This window comes from Aphelocoma coerulescens, chromosome 8 (assembly GCF_041296385.1).
Source record: "Aphelocoma coerulescens isolate FSJ_1873_10779 chromosome 8, UR_Acoe_1.0, whole genome shotgun sequence".
Lineage (NCBI taxonomy): Eukaryota > Metazoa > Chordata > Aves > Passeriformes > Corvidae > Aphelocoma > Aphelocoma coerulescens.
Window position 1 is genome coordinate 11,149,103 of NC_091022.1, and position 19,786 is coordinate 11,168,888.

At 38.8% G+C, this 19,786-nt stretch overlaps 1 protein-coding gene across 30 annotated transcripts in view; it reads left to right on the top strand.

The window, feature by feature from the left end:
- LOC138113745 (uncharacterized) overlaps positions 1 to 19,786 on the top strand; it is a 254,290-nt gene that overhangs the window by 154,057 nt on the left and 80,447 nt on the right. For 15 of the 30 annotated variants that reach the window (XR_011152317.1, XR_011152316.1, XR_011152318.1 and 12 more), the window contains one exon: positions 9,531 to 9,644. The exons of the other annotated variants lie outside the window; for them this stretch is intronic. Coding sequence is in view for 8 of the 15 variants with exons in the window: in XM_069022403.1 (XP_068878504.1) it covers positions 9,531 to 9,644 (114 nt within the window). In the remaining 7 variants the exon portion in view is untranslated. The remainder of the gene's footprint in view (positions 1 to 9,530; positions 9,645 to 19,786) is intronic. 30 annotated transcript variants of the gene reach the window in all.

Below are 19,786 nucleotides of genomic sequence, written 5' to 3' on the forward strand. Positions count from 1 at the left end.
GCTTACAGGCAGTGGAGCTTCTGAAGCCTTTGCATGGCAAGGCTGACTCCAGCTTCCCTGCACAGAAGTGCTCCCTCTGTGTTACCTGTAGGACTATTGAGAGCCCAAGATTTTTTGATTAAGAAGCTGTTGTCAATGTTATGTTGGATAAAAAGAGGTCTGCTCCATGGGCATTTGCTTACATGGATGGATATTCGCATTTTTAAAGTTTTAAATAAGTAGCTTTTATGGATGTGGTAGGTGCTCATGTTTATAATTCTCAAATTTTCTTCAAATTTCAAGCTGTCTGGAATGTCTTGCCTGAAAACCTTGTGCCAACAAAAGTTGGAGCTTAAATCCAAACCAGAAGTTTTGTCTGGTAAAAGTAGTAATTATTTTTTTTTAATGGGAATTTTCTTTTAATTGTAACTTTTGTTCTGTTTCTGCTTGCTTGGAAATTCAATAATAAAAGGCTAGATCAAAATTAACCAAAAATTTCCTGGGGAAAAGATTTTAAAAATACTCCCAGTTTTGGGCAGGAGAAGGAGTTGCATTTTCTGGTGAACTTTTCCTACAAATGTTTTATAAATCCAAAATGAGGTATTGTGGAATTAAAGAAGGAAAATACGTTTTTACTTGCTTTTACAAAACACGTTGAAAAAGCAGCTTCTTATTGCACGGCCTTTTCCCTGATCCATGCACAGCGAAGGCAGCGCAGACCCAGAGCTGTGCTGCCCCCCCAGCAGGAGCGCTCGGAACGCGCCAGGGCCACAAAGCCGTGCTGAGCCCCAGGGGCGATGCCGAGCGCTGCCCTCGCAGCTGCCTGCACACCCCTCTTGTGCTGTCCTGGAAAAGCCTTTCTGCACTCGCTGTGGCACAGGAGGCACCTTGCTCTGGTCCCATGCAAGCCAAGGCAGTGGCAGCTGTGTGATCACAGCCAGCACGAAATGATGCAAATGCTCCTTTCCATTTACTGTCCCTCAGTGTAAAAATAGAGCACAGCTGGATCAGCCTACTGGCTAGACCAGCTGAGTGTGGGTGAGAGGGAATGAGAGAGATTTTGTGAGTTTGGGTTTGGGTTTTTTTAAATAATAATTCCTCGAGACTATAGAAGTGAGCTTACGTGTCAAATTTCTGAGAAATTATTTTTATGAATAAATCTGATCAATATAAACTTTGTACCCACCCCCATCCAACACACTTGGTGCAAAACCTCATCTCTGAACATGGCTTCAAATGTTCTGAAACCACAGATCTGAGCATCCTGGTTACTGCTAACATATAATGTTACTTAAAAAATAGTAATTTGCCATGAAATTCTGTTGGCAATGTGTTAGGAAGGGAATTAGAAAATACAGTGAGTAAGAAATAGATTAGCTTGGGCTATTATAACCAACCTAAATTTTTTAAATGGCTGTCCACTTTATCTCTCCTGCAGCTGCATCAGACCTTGTAATGGGATTAGGCTTTTCCTTAACATCTTTTTTTTTTTTTTTTTTTTTTTCTAGAGCCATATATTTCTGTCAGGGAATAGTATTCCAGTTATCTCTCCCAAAGAGATGATGCACTTTAATATAAAAGCAAAGAGGGGGCATCTATAAGGACTGAGTCCAAGTGTGAACTCATTTCAGTGGGATGGGAAGTGGTGCACAGCATCTGCCTTGCACAACAGGATGGTCTTCATTTTGTTTAGACACAAATGCTGTTACTGGGACAAATTTGTGGATGTGTACTGGCCTGGATGAATGCTAGAGGAATCCCATCTCCTCACTAAAGGAGGAGAATTAATTCACTGTTCCAAAAAAAAAAAATCCTATGCTTTGTCAGCTCTGACCTGAATAAGGACATGAACTGGCCACAACTGCCCAGTAAACTGCAAGTGTTAAGATGTTCCCAGAAGGATGGAGTTCCTGTAGTTCAGCTTTTCAGTGATCTCAGCTGTTAAATGACTGCCACACTCTGTTTGTAAATTTTCCCAGTAAATGGAGCGTCATGATTGTAGAGCATCCTGACACAGCTGGCACCCAGAATCAGGGGATCAGTTGCTAATAAACAACTGCTAACACTGGTAATGAAAAATCAGAAAGAAGGATAGGCTCTGTGAATAAGCAACAGTTGCTGATGCTGTTGAGGGTGTCTCCAGAGAGACCTGCTCTATCTAGCATATGGAGTATAGCTGAGATACAGTCAACTTGGTCTAGTAAGTTATTTATTTCTTTGAGAAAGTCAGCTCAATGCACCTGTGATAGCTGTCCATACCATGGTTTGCATCCTGGATGCATGGAAAGCACACAACACTCTGTAGGCAGTCAGCATGCTCCTTTAGTGGATGCAGAGGCCTTTCCTGTGCTTCCAAAGGGAGCTGCCAGGGTCACATACAGAGCACTGAGAACAGTGCTGTCATTGCTCTTAGTGATTTATTTTGCTCCTGATTTAAGCAGGATTATGAATTGAGGTTAAATTGTACATCTCTTTAATCCCTATTGTGGGTAGTTTCAGGACAGTTATGCATGTGTCAGGAATTCTTAGCAGAGCCTGTGTTTAACATGGATGAGAGCAGAGAGGGCTGCCCTGCACAACCTGCTCCAAAAACAAATTGAGAAGTGTTGAGTGGGCTTGTTCCCTGGCATGACCTGGGTAATCCTCTATAGGTGTGGCACAGTTTTTCCTGCCAGCCCAGCATGTCTTTGGAGGCTGTCCTAAGGCACGATTAGCAAAAGCCATTTTGCTGTGTTGCGCCATTTTTCAGTGTTTCTGCCTGAAATTTAAGCGGGATTTGAAGCAAATGCCTATTAATAAGAAAAAAGGGTTTTAATCCGTCTCTTACAATTCTTTAAATATGTGTTAATAAGCAATATAAGGAATACATATGTGTGTGTATGCACCACACACTCCAATGTGCCTATTTGTCCCTGCTGTTACGGCCGCTCCAGTTCCAGGTGTAACATCTGCCGAGGGTCACAGTCAGCAGCTGGGGTGACTCTGAGTGACTGTGAGTGGCACAAGTCAGAGGGGGAGTAGGGCAGGTGTTTTTGTGGGGCAGGGTAGCATGAGGTCGCACTGGGCCACAACAAAAGAGGTTACTCTTACTCCTCTATGTTATGTGTTGAAACTAGGCTTTGGAATGTGTTTTGAAAGTTCTTTTGTGTTTGTTGAACACAGCAATATGCAGGGCCTTATGCATTAAGCATGACAATCTGGTTTTCAAATAGATGCTGTCCTGAATTTATAAGTCCAAATCATTCTTCCTCCCCATGCATATGTGGAGAAAACACTGCTGTGGAGTAAGGTAGAACCCCTGCTTTATAGTTTATTTTTTTTTCTTTCTTTTTTTCTCATTATGTGGCTAATTCCTGTGTAAAATACTTGTATTGAGTAAATGTGATGCTGAGTACACCCCAGGTCACCTAGACTCTGCTAAGACATCAAACTACAACTTCCGTGAACAACACTTGCATTGGATTGGGTTGCTTCCAGTAGAAAAAAGGACTGATAATGTAGGTTTCCAGTCTCCTGGGAGTTCATTTTATGACCTGTCTTTCTGCAAGCTAAGAGGTGTTTGTCTTGTGTCCATGTGATTATAAATGAAAAAGCATACTCTGTACTCTGCTCCAGCCATATAAACAGAAACACAGACACAAGTCTTTATTGAGCTACAGTGAGCTGTTCAGCACAAAATTGAACTCCAGCCAACTCCACCTCTCAACACTGTATTAAAAACAGCTCAGATCCGGTTTTAAATTTCCCTATTAGTCTTGTGTTGGGATTACACAGGCTAAAAGCAAATGGAAGGGGGAAAAAAATCACCTTGAGGTTCAGACTTTCAGCTAACCAATAAAAAAGGAGGAGGCACCTAGGCAGGGAAAAGACGTGCACAGGAGACTCCTGCCAGAAAAAGGTTAAAAATTGGGAGTACAAGAATTTGAGTGCTCAGTGTGAATAGGAAGCAAATAAAGTACTGGGGATGGCAGGACAGTGAAAGTATGAGAGTGAAAACTGAAATCCTTTGAGAGTTGTCTCTAAAGAGCTGCTGTTGCTGCAGAAGAGATACAGGGGCTGTGAAGAAAAGTGGAATTAGTCACATGCATTGCTTGAGCTGTTTGGTCCACTTGCTGCCAAACCTGTCCATCCTCTTGTGAAGGAGGCAAGCGCTCCAGGAGGGGAGAGATTTTTGGTGTGACAACCCCAGTCAATAAACTGTTCAGCAGACAGGACTCAGAGACATGGTTGACTCCCCCATCAGGTGCTCTCCAAGTGTTTGATAAATTACTGTGTGTTCTGGGAAGTTCTGAATGTCATTGTTTGAGTTGGTTTGTAAAAACATAACCCAGGTTGGATGAAACAGAACTCTTGACCTAAACTTTGATCTAGAATGGCTTTGCTAGTAGAAGCAAGGTAAGAGGAAAGATGAAACAAGATTTTTAAGGCCTTTTCTTTTTGGTTTTTTTTGGGGGGGTTGGTTTGGTGGGTTTTTTTGGGTTTTGTTTTTTTCAATTTCCAGTAAATAGAAAAAGTACTAGTCATAGAGAGTGGTGAATGTTCTCATGTTTTCAGGCCAGAAGGAAAGAGAAGCCATTAGTAGAAATGCAAGAAGACTCATTCTTGGGAGAGATGTGACATAAATTTTAGGCTAAAGTGAAAAATTAAAAAAAAAAGGCAGCTAAATTTTTGCATTCGAATTGCTGTCCTAACTGTCAAAACAAGTAACCACCAGGTACTTCCCCAGTGATCAGCAGTTTTTACAATTGAACTATCAGAATAATGGAGTTTGAGTCCAGCATAAAGTTGTCCCTATAAAATCAAGAAAGAAAGCCTGTTCTGGAAACCCAGTTAAATGTCTGGCTTCTTGAGGGCAATTATCCTAAATAATTTTCAAAGTTATCTGAAACTGCACTGTCATAATTTACAGGAATTCTAACACATTTCTGAAACTCTCAGGTATCATCAAAACAGAGTGAATCTGTTACTGGATGAGGGGCTCTGTAAACAAAGTTGTCAAAGCCAAGGACTTTCAAAGGTTCTTTTAGGGAAGCAGGACATGCCAGAACTTCAAAAGCCGCTCAGGTTAGAGGCTGTACAAAAAAAGAGTCATTTTTCCTGCATTCATTTATCTATTTATATTTAGAATATTCTTGGCATCAATAGTTAACAAAGGCTAACACAGGATTAACAGAGGATTTCCCCTCTTGCTGATATTCAGAATATTCCACACTGCATTTGAAAATTTGATTTGATTTGAATATTGTCAGGGTTCTACGCAGGGCTACAGCACAGCTTTGTTCCTTCAAATATCGTTAAAGAGGACTTGTTGAGACTATAATACCTATTAAACAGTTTAAATCCTCCAATTTCATAAACAAATGCTCTGACATCCTTTTTCATTTGGGTGTAGAATCTCCTCGTATGCAATTGTTAATTGAAATCACTTTGCTTAGTGACCCCCAGGCAGCCTTGATGCGCTGCATCCCTGACTTCTGATTGTGAGACCAGAAGTCAAAAGCAACAAAGGATAATTATCTTATTTCTAGTCTTTGTTTTAATTTGTAATTTTGAACTTAAGTGCTTCCAAAGTTGCCAGACAACAGCGCTATTGCCTTTTTAATTGCCTAATGTGAGAAATGTTTGCTAAGTGCCGTGGTAACAGAAGAAATACTGCAATTTACTGATTAATAAAAGCCTTCTATAATTTAGCTTTATGTACCATGCTGACTTTCAGTCACCCAAGAAAAATGTCCTTTGACGTGGCCTCCCTTGCAGTCCTTGATTATTTGAACACAGCAATTTTTCTGCATTTCAGATTTATTTATGAACAAATAAATGCTTTAACAATAACAAAAAAAAACCCACCAAAAAACCCTTGTATGAGCAATATGCACAAATTCCATGGATCTTCTGTGTGACTTGAACTGCCTAATTGTACAGTTAGTTCTAAAAATGGATGACTTCCACAAGGGAACACTAGCCTGCAGCCATGGTTGAAAGTGCATATTTCTGTGAAACATTCAAATGTGAACCTCAGTTTCCACAGTTAAAATGAAGATTTACATATTTGATAAGATCTGGAATTGCTGTATGTCTTGCAGCAGACTTAGATGTCATATGGGTCACTGGAAAGTACACAGATTGTAACAATAAAATGAATATAATTCAGCAGCAAGAGTAACACAACACAGACTGTCATTAGAAATCATCCCCCTTTATTCTGGTTTTAGTTACAGATGAGAAATGTTCAAAATGTTAAGATTTTTCATTTGGATGAGCCTTTGTAAAGGAGTGCTCTTATAAAAGGTTCCTTTTTTCTAAGACCAGCAGCAATTGTCTTAAAAAAAATACTCTGGTCTGGATGGAAAAGAATGATCCACTTAATATGAAGTCTGCAACCAAGCTGAGCAGGAAATTACTGTAATGATCACTTATGGTCACCCATCACTTTTGATTCACAGATACTAACAAATTTTACAAAGACAGGAGAAGTTTTTTATATGCATGGCTTAACCAAAATCCAATAATGACCGAATTTTTCAATGTTTTAGGCAGCTGAAACTGCTGGTAAAATAATTTTAGTCCTCATTCTAATAGTTTTGCTAACAAACTTTCAGTAATTTACCTGTTCTGTGCGATTGGGAAAAGGAGGTCAGTTATATACAACAGAAGACTTTTTGGAGGGTGTCTGTCTAGGGGGTACGAGAGGTCTTATTTTTTTTTAGTTATGTTCAAAGTTTTGGGAGCAAAAACTGTTTTAAGATATCCTCATGACATGAGAAGAAATTCTTTGTTATGGGTTTGGGTAATTAAACAATTTGGAATCTGTTGTTTGTGAGCATATGTTCAACTTCATTTGCTAGTATTTAAATCTGTATGATTAGAACTTGCTTCTTGGCAGAGGGGTCCAAATTCCTCACTAGCTGGAAAATACATTCCTGAGCACAGATTAGTTGTCCAAGTACTCTTTCTGGCAGCATGCAGAAGGTCTGGGGACCTGTGGCAAACACCAACATAAACAAAGAGCATGCCTAGAAAAACCTGCCTGTGAGCAGTGTCGAATGTTTATGACTGGATGATCGTGGACCTTCAGACACCCAAACGTCTGTGCCAGAGAATGCTCGAATTTCTTTCAAAACCTGTAAATTGTAAATATCAATTTCCTGACTTGATAAGCATTCCATCTTCCATTGGAAATCCATAGTAATCCTCATCTTAATGCTTATGTAGGAACTGATCTTGGAACTAAATATTGTTGGTTGTCCTGATTATGAAATGATTAGTTGAGATATATAAGAGTATAATAAAATCCCACCTAATACTTATAAATCTGTAATTGATTATGAGTTCAGTCATAAGGGGAAAAGTATAAATATTGATTATACTTGGGCAGTAGTTGGCAAGATTTTATTTTTCTATTCCTAAATCTAAAACCTCAAATCTAAGAAAGAAAACTTTACACTGATTTAAAAAGAAACCTATTGGGTGGGAGGGAAATATTTAAATCCAGAGGAAGGATAATTCAGTAATTTAAACTTAAAAAAAACTAGAATGAGTAGAAGGTTTATAAGAAAGGAAAAGAACTAGAAAAAATCTATGGTTGTCTTGGTTTGAAAGATAGGTGTCTATAAAAGGAAGGCAGGAGCCTCCCTTTCAACAAAAAATATAACCCCCTTCCCTCCGAATTATTATAATTTTGCAATTAAGGGGCTTTCAGGCAATTCTGTGAGAAATAGGAATAACAGTTCTTTACTAGTGTATCTACAACAAGGCAATAATACAAAAATACTGGCTTAACCTGGCAGAGTCAGGATATGACCTGACACCCTGCTGGGCAGGGTGGCGGTACCAGTCCAATTAAGTGGTGGCTGCAGTCCTCTTTGAAGTGGTTCTGTTGAAGTGGTGATCCTGTACAAGGATCTGGTCCTCCTCTGAAGGTCCAATGGTGGCTATGTAGCTCTTGTCCTCTGGGAATCCGGTAGGTAGGGGCTGACTGTGGTGTTCCAAACCTCAGGTTATTTCCAGGTAGGAATGCTTGGCTCCTCCCCCTGGGCAGAGCATCTCACAGTGGGGTGATGTAATTTTATGAGTGATGCAGTGAGGCTAGATAGCCCATTAACAGAAGATATCTCCCAGAGGGAGTTATCAGGGATGTGTCACAGAAGAGGTAAAGAACCTTGCCCCACCTGGTTTCAAGAGATGGTGATAAAATACGTACTTTTGGTTACATCTTACATTGTAACCTAAGACAATGGTCATTGGAGAATGGTAATATATTAAAATTAAAGGAACAAATCAATTATACACAATTATTAGATGAACAGGTAATGTCCTTACTCCTGGGAGGAGCAGATGTTTTCAATGAGTATTTCGATTCTATAACTAGTAAAGCAGTAGATAATAAATTAATGGATAGGTAGATGAAATATTTTCTGTTCTTGGAGTTATTTGGGAGAATCTTTAAACATCACCTGAGTCAACAGCCAACAGAAAGTTCCCCCCAGGTATTTTAGGAGATGTGTCTCATGAGTATTTTTGACCGCTAATACTTATTTTCAATAAGTCATGGAAAACTGAAAAAGTGTCAGAAGCCTAGGGAAATAAATCTTATGTCCCACTGTTTAAAAAGTTAGATGGGATAAATCAAGTAATTATAAGCATTGCTCACCTGACTTCACGCATGAGAAAAGTAATGGAATGTTCTGTAAAAGTTTAGTACAGGTTGAAATAACGGTACTGTAAATAATATTGCTCAACAGAGGATCAGAGAAATAAGTTTTTGTCAGATCAGTTTATTTGCAAGACTGCATTAAAAAATAGCGCTAATGGTGTTTTATAAAGCTTTCAACTTAGAATGGTGCAAAAGTTTGAAAAATCAAGTTGCTACAGCACATACTGAATGAGGTAAAACAAGGAAGTGACAAAGCAGAAGTCTAACCAGGGTCTTGTTACGATGTTTTTCTCCAGCATGAGCCACTGAACATCTAAACTTGAGAGTCACACTTCGTCCAAATCCATATGAGGTATCATGGTTAAAAATAAATCAATACATTCTCAATCTGAAAGAAGATTAGGATGTTGCTAAATTTGAAAGGCTCGAAAGGACAAGTTATTCAGTATCAGATAGAAATTAATTAGGATTCTCGTCAATGATGAGTCTCTTTACGTGCCCTCTGGAGGGAGGCTTCCGTGAGCATTTAGAAGATTTTTCTAAGTACATCAACCAGTGCTAGTACATCCACAAACTGGCCAGCACGTGCCTCAATCATCCATCTTACCTCTAGCAGTCTTCACCTGTAAAGAAGCTAATTCTGAACTCTGTAAAGGTCTTGCAAATATCACCACCACCAGGCAATTACTTTCTTTTACTTGGAAGTCCTTAGAACAACTTTGTATGCCCTGCTGCAATATTTTTGAAAAAGAAAAAGATGATTGTGCTGGTCAGGGGCTGACACCTGATTTTTCATTTCAGTGATCAAGGCAGAACAGCTTTTAAATCCTACTTAAACTGGATCATTTGTAAGAGAGATTTTGTGCAAAATAAATAAAGCCCTAACTTTCCCTGGCAGGTGTGGTGAAGATGATCATGCACCCTGTGGAGGGTACTTCTTATATTTTCCTGGATTGATTTATAGGAGGCTGAAGCACTTCACAAAGGGTTTTGATCATAGAGATAAAATTATGTAAGTATGAATTGAACTACTTCCTTGCCTTCTTGCTGCTAAGTGATGGAATGCAGTTTCGAAGACCACAGATTCTATAACATCTTTCTGTATTAGCTATGAGATCTAAAAGCTCTTCGAGAGAAAATTTGAACTTGAATACACTGTGCTATAAAAAAACCACCACATAAAAATGGCTTCATGCATAGTAAGCCTTGGAAAGCTTCACAGATATTTTTGTCCCTTCTGTTCCATCTGGGATGTGCTATTTTAGATTGGGTTTAGTTTAGAGCATTGTTACAGTTTCCTTAGTTATGAAAACATAGGTAGAATATTAGAGTTCTATCCTTCAAATACTGTTGTTTTTGTTAGGAGTTTGTTTGTTCGCTATGGAAAGTGTCAAAACTAATTCAAGATGGAGAAATGTACAGTAAAAGACACATTATTTCCTGTTACACAAAGACAATCTTAAAAAAAATCCATTCTGACTGAAATAAGTGTTTTCCTCTAACTAGTCCAGTCTTGAGGCACTGGCTTTCATTTGGAGAAAGAACTATGATTCTAAACTAAAAAAACCCACATTTGGATATAGATAACTGACATAATTTTTATCTCATCAAGATGGACTTTTTCAAATGTAAACAGGCTGCTTTCTTGTCATCTATTTGCCTCAAAATGCCTGTCTCATCTAATAGTTCAGAAATTCCAAGGATGGCAGGACTCATTTTCCAGCTGACTTCAGTTTCTGAGCTAAACTCTGAATTTCTGAACTGAACTCTCGGATCCTTTTTGGAAATATTTATTTTATACTTTCTGTCCATCCATGCCTAATGATAGCATTTTGACATGTCTTATATAAAATGCACTTGTAACAAACCCTGCATTCCCAGTAATGTTTATGAGCACCAAATATTCTCCACAGATGTGGAACAATTGCCTGTGGAACCAATGTCTACAGGTCACCTAAGTATTCCTGTTCAGGTTTTCCTGCCCTTACTCTGTAGTCCATCCTGAGAACTATACTTTGGTGCAAAGGGTTTTTTCAGCCTAGAATGAGCTCTATTTTTTTCTCCGGAGGAACAAATATGAAATCAGTGACTGGAGCTTGGTGTCTCTGGCTTAGCAACCAGAATAGGTAAACACAGCTTATATTGAAGCTCCAAGTGCCTCATTTCTGGCACACTGGAAGTTGAACCTGGGTGGTTGAAGTCTCGATCTCGCACTAACACTCTGGGTTATGGTGCTAGACTTTGTGTGCAGCTCTGAGAGCATCACTGAAGCTGCAGGACAGCTTGTGCTACACTTTTGTAGCTGCCAACCATGTGCTTGTGAGGGCACAGTAAGAAAGGCATTGCCTTCTGGCATGTCCTGACACTGCAGGGTACATGCACTTGCTTAACCTACTGAAGTCAGCCAGAAAATGTCCCTTGCATTTGACTGGACCAGGTTTTCATCTCTTGCACACTTTTCATTTTTTGGATGCAAGATGTGGAAGTAGTTGTTAGGCATTTTGTCTTGCCTGTAATACATGCTACTAAGGCTCTTTTATGATCCACTCTAGGTATGTCTGCAGGCTGTGTGCCTGTCTCTGGTATTGCAGGTAACGGTGTAGCCCACTTTCATGTCCCCATTTGAAATTGTAAAATTATGTTGTTCTCTGCTCTGAATTTTTAAGACTCCTCAGGAAGGATTTGGTATAAAATAGAGGATTAGACAAAAATAATGTACTTAGTCTCCAAGCAGGAAAATGCAATTTATGCCCTTGCACTAGTTAGCTTATCAAATTGAAGATGCTGAATATATGTGACATATGAGTTCTTGTTGCTGTAACACATTTAAAAGATTATGTAGAAATGGAACAAGATACTTATAAAAAATCAGGTTAAACAACATTGTCAAATGTATGTACATTCAGGGCATTTGAGACTAGCTAATAAATAAACCCTATTTATTTCTCTACATTTCATCCACAATTAATTTTTTTGTATAAAGTTTGAAACAACTTCCATATTTTACTATATTCTTTTAAGTATTTATGTTCCTGGGAAAATTTTGTGCTGTCTAGTACTGCTCATAAAGCTATTACAGGCTGCAGGATTTTGTAGGATTGTGCAGTCCAAATTTGGCTTGCTATAAGCCAGACTGATCAGTTTAATACTGATGTACTACAAGTCATTTATGAGTTGTGCTCGTGTTGTTCTAAGTGTTTTTCTTAAAGGCAGCAAGTATATTTTTTCCTGCTGGTTTCTATCTCCTCAGAGGTCAGTTATGTACTACAGTGTGATGTGTAAAATAACCTCAAGCGTTTGCACGTAAATGCTCTAAACTGCTCTCACTAATAATCGAGTTAAGATATTATATGGATTTCTATTATAAAAAAACCTTAAAGCTGAAAATTTACATTTTGCATCGAAGTCTGAACAGTTGTTACACCTCAAGGAAATTCAGAAGTGCGAGTTATCTGAGTTTTGTCCTTTTCTGTCAGGAGCTTATCACTGTGGTCTGAACTGACATGCTCGGTTATTCTGATGTCTGCTCTTGCAGTGCCCTGTAGTTAGAGCTGCTCTATTCGATGACAGGAATTAAGTACTTAAATACTGAGTGCTCAGTGCTGAATGTGTCTGCTTTTTGGCTAGCATGTGACAATTTTGCATGTGCAAGATAATTTTACACTAAAAAGGTTCATAAATGTGCAGTCAGGTTGACTGTACTATCTCATGCTATATTTTACTGTCAGTTTAGTATCAGCATGTGCTGCAGGTTTGTGGGCTTCAGTATGACTTGTGATCAAAAGAATAGGTTAAGATTAAGCCTCATTTGGAAAACAAAAATACGCGGAATGGATTTGCTGATTTCGTATCCAGTATTTTTCTGTGAATGAGCTATAGGGGATGCTCTGTAGATACCATTTGCAGGTTCTGCATTTTCTGAAGTTGTGCCCCCTACTGCATGGCAAATCTGACATAAAGCTAAAAAGAAAGGAAGCATGCAATAGAAATTTGGATGGGAAAATGTATTTGGTCATGTTTGATCACTGTAAAAAAAATCCAGAGTGTAAGTAACTTTTTGCAGTATTTTTGCAGTGTTTGGGACAGTTTGGAAAAAAGACTGAATTTAGGCAAATGTCTAGTCAGAAATCCATGTTTTAATATGGAATGTTACCCAGGCAAGCTTCAACACCAAAAGTGTTCTACTGACATCACTGGAAAAATCTTGCTAATCTACGTGTTTTATGCTCTGAAGAACTGGCTCTGCCAGTGCAGCCACTTGTGCCAGAAGCCCCAGCTGGACTAATTGTGCAGATGCAGCAGAGCTCTACACAGGTGTAGGAGGGCTGGAGCAAGGATTCCCTGGCTCCCAGCAGCCCAGAGCATAAGATTTCCAGAAATTACGTAGGCCCCAGATTAGAACAGATTAGAACAGTGATTGCAATGATTACTTTACTATATAGCTGTGGACAAGGAAGTTTGTAACAGATAGCTAGCATTGGTAGAAATATAGGAAGAATTACACATATTTTCACCAATCTTTTAACAAAGGCATGTACTTGGACCTAATTTAGACTAGAGGATTGAAGTTATTCTGAAATCCGCCTGCTAAGAAAAACTAGAAACTTTAGAATTCGATTGAAAGAAACTTTTAATTTTGTCAAGAAGCTGTTGGGTCTCATAGCTAAAAATAGTATTTTGGAAAAAACCCCCACCTTAGACAGGCTTTCCAATAACACGTTCATATTAGGCTTCAGTTTACCTCATTGGTACTCTAATGGGCAGTTACACAGACATTATTGGAAAAATTGTTGAAGTTCTAGTGAAGATGTTGAGAGAGAATAAAAGCAACTCGCTCTCCCTCTTAATGCTTTCCTCTGTAGTTTTTATATTACAACACCATAGCATTAAACATCTCCCAGATGGAAAATGAGAGAACCAAGCTGTCTTTCAGATGACCAAATCACTTCAAGTTCAGCCTATGGGATAAGCATTAACTAACTCCACAGGGAGGAAGACATTCATTTCTTATTTTAACTTCTGTTACTGCGTCTGTTCAGGGCACGCTCAAAATTCCAAGTAACAAAGATTCAGGTATGCAGAATATGATAATCACAAAACCAGACAAAATGAAAATGAAATTGTGAAATCCTGTGTGTGCCCACAATCTTCTCTTCTCATATCCAGGCACTAATAGCCTCTTCTCAAGTAAAAGCTTACTTAGATTAAAAAAATACTTGGAGTATCACTTGTAATACTTCATTGGAAGACAATCTCGAGTATTCTTCTGAAACGCAGAGTGTTTAATAACCTGCCTCGACTGTGAATGCTGTCAAATATTTATGCTTCCTTCCTTCCAATGTTTATTCAGAATGCATTTTTGTACAGCTGGGAAGGTTGTTAGGAGCTGATGACTGGGACTGCAGAATGACAGATATTCTTAAAGGGGAAGAAAAGAAAACTTTCCATCCAGAAGATGCAGATGTTGATGTAGGCTGTGATGTGTGGTGTGAATTAGTGATGAGTAAAGCAGCATCCGAGCAAGATGAAAGACTAAATCAGAGTGAAGAGGATTCCTCAGTAAATGAATCCCTTGAAAGGAAAGCACCACTTAGCAGCCCAGATTTAACCAACTTGAAACACAGACGCAGAAAGAATTAAATTATTAAGTAGCTTATGAAGATGTGGCGTGGAATAAGGGGGAACTTTTGAAAGTACAGTGATAACTTTTTAATGATTTTCTCAATGGATTGAGTACACTTCAGTGACAACTACAGTCAGGTGTCTTTTTTCATGTAAATTGTTCTGATCAGTTCTAACAGACTAAAATAATTTTAATTAGCAAATAGATAAATAGTGTAGATTAATGTAGTTAAAGACGCTCTCCAAAATAATTTTCTTTAGAATTTGTCATTCTCATTTTCTTTAGAGAGGATAAGTCTTTGCTCTCAGCAATTATACTGCATAATTCACAGTACTTCATATTTTAAAATAGCTGTGCAAACATTATGTAATCTCCCAGCATCCCTGTCAGCCAGATAATGGTGTCTTTCACATTTTATGGATGGTGTGATCAGGACTTCAGCAGTGAATGCTCTCTGTACGCTAACCCAAAAGCAAACCTGGCAACTCTGAGCCACGTGTTCTCAGCTATTTCATGTCAGTCAAACAGACACTGCTTTGCATGCCATTCATTCCCATACAAGTACAGGGGGAAGTCCATGGTATTATTTCTTCTTCAAAGTAAGACCTTCTCTACTCTACTTCCTGCATATACTGCATGGGAATTTCAGACTGGCTCAATGCAATAGAAAAATTCTTTAGAATTACAGAGTAGATCTTGGCAAACCTCTCTCCTAAAAATAAATTTAAAAGATAAAGCTGACCTTTAAGCACACTCATGGTTCAGCAAAATTGTCCTGCTTTGGACTAGACCAAAACAAAACCACCTTCAGATCCATGGACCTATTGCCTTTCTGTTACCCTTCTTGCATTTTTTTCCAGCAAGAAGAGTGATGGTAGGAGCCTCCATTCTGCATTACCAGGGTGGTCTAAAAGCTGTGCTGCCACCTACTTAAAGTGCTGCCCCACCTCATGCCAGTGAGGGCGTGTTTTGCAGAGGCCTTTCAAACTAACAAAGGCCTGACAAAAACAAGGGATCTCATGCCAAACGGGAAAGCTGAGCTTTTCAAACAGAAAAAAATTAGTGAAAATTGGGGGCCTGGCATTTGGGTGCCTGTTGGAAACTATTTCAAGCAATGAAAATCCGAATGCAAACAGATAAGACAATACAAAGAGATTAAAATACAAGGGATGGCTAAGAGCAAGAAATATCTGGTTTGAACCACTATTGTGGAGAGATTTCTCTTTATGTTTTCTGTGTGCAGCACAGCTCTGTTTCTCTCTGCATTGAGTATCCCAAGTAGTGAGTAACACAGAAGGCCACCTCATTCTTTTCCTTAAATGTAGCACTAAGTCTATCAAGCTTATATCAAATAATTTCAGAGAAAAGTAGCAACCCATTTTTTTTACATGTAAGCCCTTAGAAACTATTTCATTGTTCAATAAGAACAATGTTCATAATGTTGCATAAAGGCAATCAAGTGTCAGTATTTTTCACTTAAATCATGTCTGATTTTATGTGCATAGACCATCTTGTATTTTTTATTCAGGAGTCTGAAAATATTAAATATGTTCTTTTGGCTCTACTTATTTAATTCACAATCATAAAGTAATTTAAGAGTTGGATTTTCAGGCTAGGCTGACTACCAGAAGTAGTATAGCATATCTATTGCACACTTTGCTATATAGTTCCACCTTTGTGTACTTCAGGGGGAAGCCATACCTCTGGTTTGCAGTGCAGAGGTGACTGTTGGAGCTCTTGATCCTGACAGATGGCTTTGCATGCAGAGTGGGACTTAGGCAGGCTCCTATGACAGAAGAAATGCCTTCCACATATAAGATGAGAAGTTTTGCACATGTGAATCTGTATCTACTGAGTGTTCTCTTCCTCTTAAAAAGTGTAAGGTGTACAATTCAGCATGCAGCTGGAAGTCTAACTGTTGATTCAAAAATCATGACAACTGTTTGTGTCACCTTTTCTTTGCTATACAGATGTTGATATAATACTTATACTGATAAGTAGTGTCCAAAATGCCTGCTCATTTTCCTAGGAGAAAATTATTAAACAACTGTTTTAAGGTGGACTATTTTGCTAAACTAGATTTATAAGTTTTAATGTTAGTTTAAAATCCACTGGAAAGTGGCACTGAGCCTAGAAAGGGAAAATAATGCTAAAAAAGATTAAAATGTTTTACAAGGTATTGTAGAATTGTAGGCACTAGATTGCACTTCCAGAAGGGCCTCTGACCTGGATCACTGATGATGAATAACCATAAAAGACAAACTGGGAGAAATTCTCTGTTGTCTAAGGAAGTGACTTGATGCTGTTGTGGTCTGAATTCTACGGATGTCAGAAAAAAAAAAAAAAGTTCCCAAACAGATAAATTCTTGATGCAAAAGTGGCCCAGGAAAACAATGATGAAAATTACTAAAACCAGTTAACTTACATTATAGTGTTCTGAAATCAGACAGAAAGTTATTCTCACATAGCAGGAAGAAACCAGACTCTCAACTAACTGTGACAATGTGTTTTTGGCAGAACAGGTTTTAAGTTAAAATAAAGTAAAATCCCTTCTTAACACTAGTAAAGTTTCATGTTATTTACCTTTCCATGCAATGAAATTTAATACATGTCATTTTACACAAATCATACAATCGCTGAAAAAGAATATCATGTGATTCAGATTATAACTTTTCCAGCAGCTGGATATGCACATGAAGGCTGCAACCCTGTTAGTCAAGCTAGAATCCACACTACTGCAGGCAACTTAGGAGAAAGCATATGGATTCTTAAACTGCACATCCTTACCTTCCAGTGAAATTACAGCAACATTGGGGCCTTATTATCCAGTATAGCACTGGTCCCACTATGGCTTCTGTTAGTGCACATGGAGTGCATCTCAAGTGGAGCATTAAGATGGGGTATAAGCTAATTTTAAAAATAGCATAGGCACAACAAATAGAAAGTCTCAGGGGTTGTGTAATATGTAAAATCCAGGTACAAGGTTTTTTTTGTTTTCAACTACAAAGAAAACAGCCCCACTGAAAATCCTCACTGAAGCACTTGTGTAATCTTTCTCATGCCCTTAGCTTCCCCTTCTTATTTCAGCACACCCTTCCTCCCACACCACATTAAATAGCCTTCATGGACTGCGAGGGGAACAGTGGAAACAATAGCTCATCCTACAGTGGTCTGAATTCAAACCCCTCCAAATACTCTGAGGAGCACCAGTGGCACTGGTGACCTCTTGCTCTGTAGTTTCCCACTCCTACTGCACAGCTGCAAAGTAGGACAGCAAATTTCAGAGGAGCATCGAGGCCCGGCTCTTGTTTTCACTAACTTAGTTTTGCACCACTGTAGAAAAATAAATACTTCTTCAATATATAGTCCCCTGGAGAATTGGAGAGTGAAGTTTGTGGGAGTGGAAGGTTCAGTATCCAAGAATTTCTGAAACTCTAACTGTACATGTGTGTTGTGTGTGTATATTAGTATAAGCAGTGGTAATAAAGAAAAATTTTGACTAGTGTTTCTGGCGAATTAGAAAACTAAGAAGGAGTGGATCTTGCCAGTCTCAAAATGGAGATATCATTGCAGTTTTGCTGCTGCTTATTTTTCTAGAATCAAACTGCTTTTTGGCTGTCCTCTTACAGTTTTGTTTTCTCCGTCATTCTTTAAAGCTGAGATGTTTGATCTGCTGCAGCAGAAAGAGCTGACTTTCTCAATGTCCAAAAAAAAAGTCTTTTTTTTTTCTGTCATGTCACTGGAATATGATCTTCTAATGTCAGACTCCTCCTTAATTAGCTGAGAACTCAGTCCTATAAGTGGCTATTTTTTTAACATGGTTGGGTTTGGGATTTTATTTGATTTCTCATTCTAACACACAGATTCCCTTCAAAAGTATTTCCAAATACTTTTGGAATGAGCAATAAAGGAATTTATTTCACATTTGAATACAATATTTGTTCCTATAGCAGCATCCCTTCTGGGTAATAAATTGCTATATTAATTCATTTCTAAATTCATTCATTTCATTACTAAAGTAATTTAATGATGGTTTGATCTTTTCTTTTAATCTCCTGCCTTGAGAAGCCTTTAGTGGACAATTTTACTGCATCTTGTTCTCTGATTCAGACTTTGGTGTTATTATTTCTCAGTCACTCTGTTGATAAGAGAGATTAATTTCTGTGTGCTTTACAGAAAGCAATTAATGCCAACTTCTAATGAAGCACGAGCTGTGAGCTTTCACAATGTCTGACAACTGATTCACTGTCCACCCCAGCAGAATTCCTTTTCAGCAAGGCTTGGCAGGAAACACCATCCATCTCTGGAGAAGGTTGCCTTCCACAGAACCTCCAAGAGAGGGTGGTATTTGGGGCACTGGGATAAGCAGAATTTCTTCACTGTCCACTCCCCTCATGGGTCTCATGGATCACCACCAACACATAAAGTAATTGCTGTTCAACTCCTTTTCTGAGGGGGGAGGAGTAGAAAGGGGAGCCCTGGGCAGCCTCAGGGTTCCTCCCCTCCCAATTGCAGTATCGGAGAGGCAGCACTGCCCCAGCTGTGGCAAAGGCAAAGCCAAACTCCTGCTTCCAGCTTACATTGCCTTTGAGACATGGTAAATCTCCCTGGCTGCCAAAAGGAACCAGAATTAGCCAGGAATCTTTCCTCCTACCAAAAGGAGAGAGGTCTGAAAGATTCCTGTCTGGTTCTGCTCCTCCTAAGAAAGTCCATCTAAGATAATTCCTCTAAATCGATTTTTTTTACTTCTAAAAAGGATCCAAACCTGCTGCATCTTTTCCCCCACTATGGCTGTGCACGTTTGATAGTTCAGTTATTCTCTCTGTCTGTTGTTTGAAGGTCTGGGTAGTGCTTCTGCATTGTTGAAAGTATGTGATGCTTGTAATGCAAGCATCTTGAAAGGCCTATGAATAAATTACAGCCTCTGTTCTCACCCCAATTTCTCCCATGGCTTCCCTGTATGAGCTGTATGCAGCACCATGCCATATGAAACTAAAGTTCTAAAAAAATATATGTGTTATGCCATGAGAGTGCTGTGCAGGAAAAGTGGGGGGAATCTAAAACAAAAAGAAATTTGAGTTCCCAGTAAAAGGCTATTGTTCTTGTCACCTTTGAAGAAAATTAGTTACAGGAGAAGGGGGAAAAAATGTGTTTCTTGCAAAGCTGTCTTCTTATCCCTGTAAAACTATAGACACCTGTGTTCTGTGAACATGAAACAAATAAGATCAGGGATGGCAGGGATTGCATCACTAAGAATTTATGAAAGCTAAACAGAGCAAAAGGAAGGGAGGAGAAGGAGGTGTACATCCTCATAAAACTCCTCCCTCTCCCAGCCCACCCCAGTGAGCACACTGCATGGAAACCTCTTCAGCAGTACTCTGCCTTGGATAGCCTGCCTTACATTCAGGTTGCATGTCTGGAGAAAAAAAGAGTGTACCAAGTGGGGTGAATTAAAGTCACTGCATTCCCTCTCACATTCAGTGCTTTATTTTTAAGTTCTTTCGCTTAACATACATTGGTTATTTTTGTCT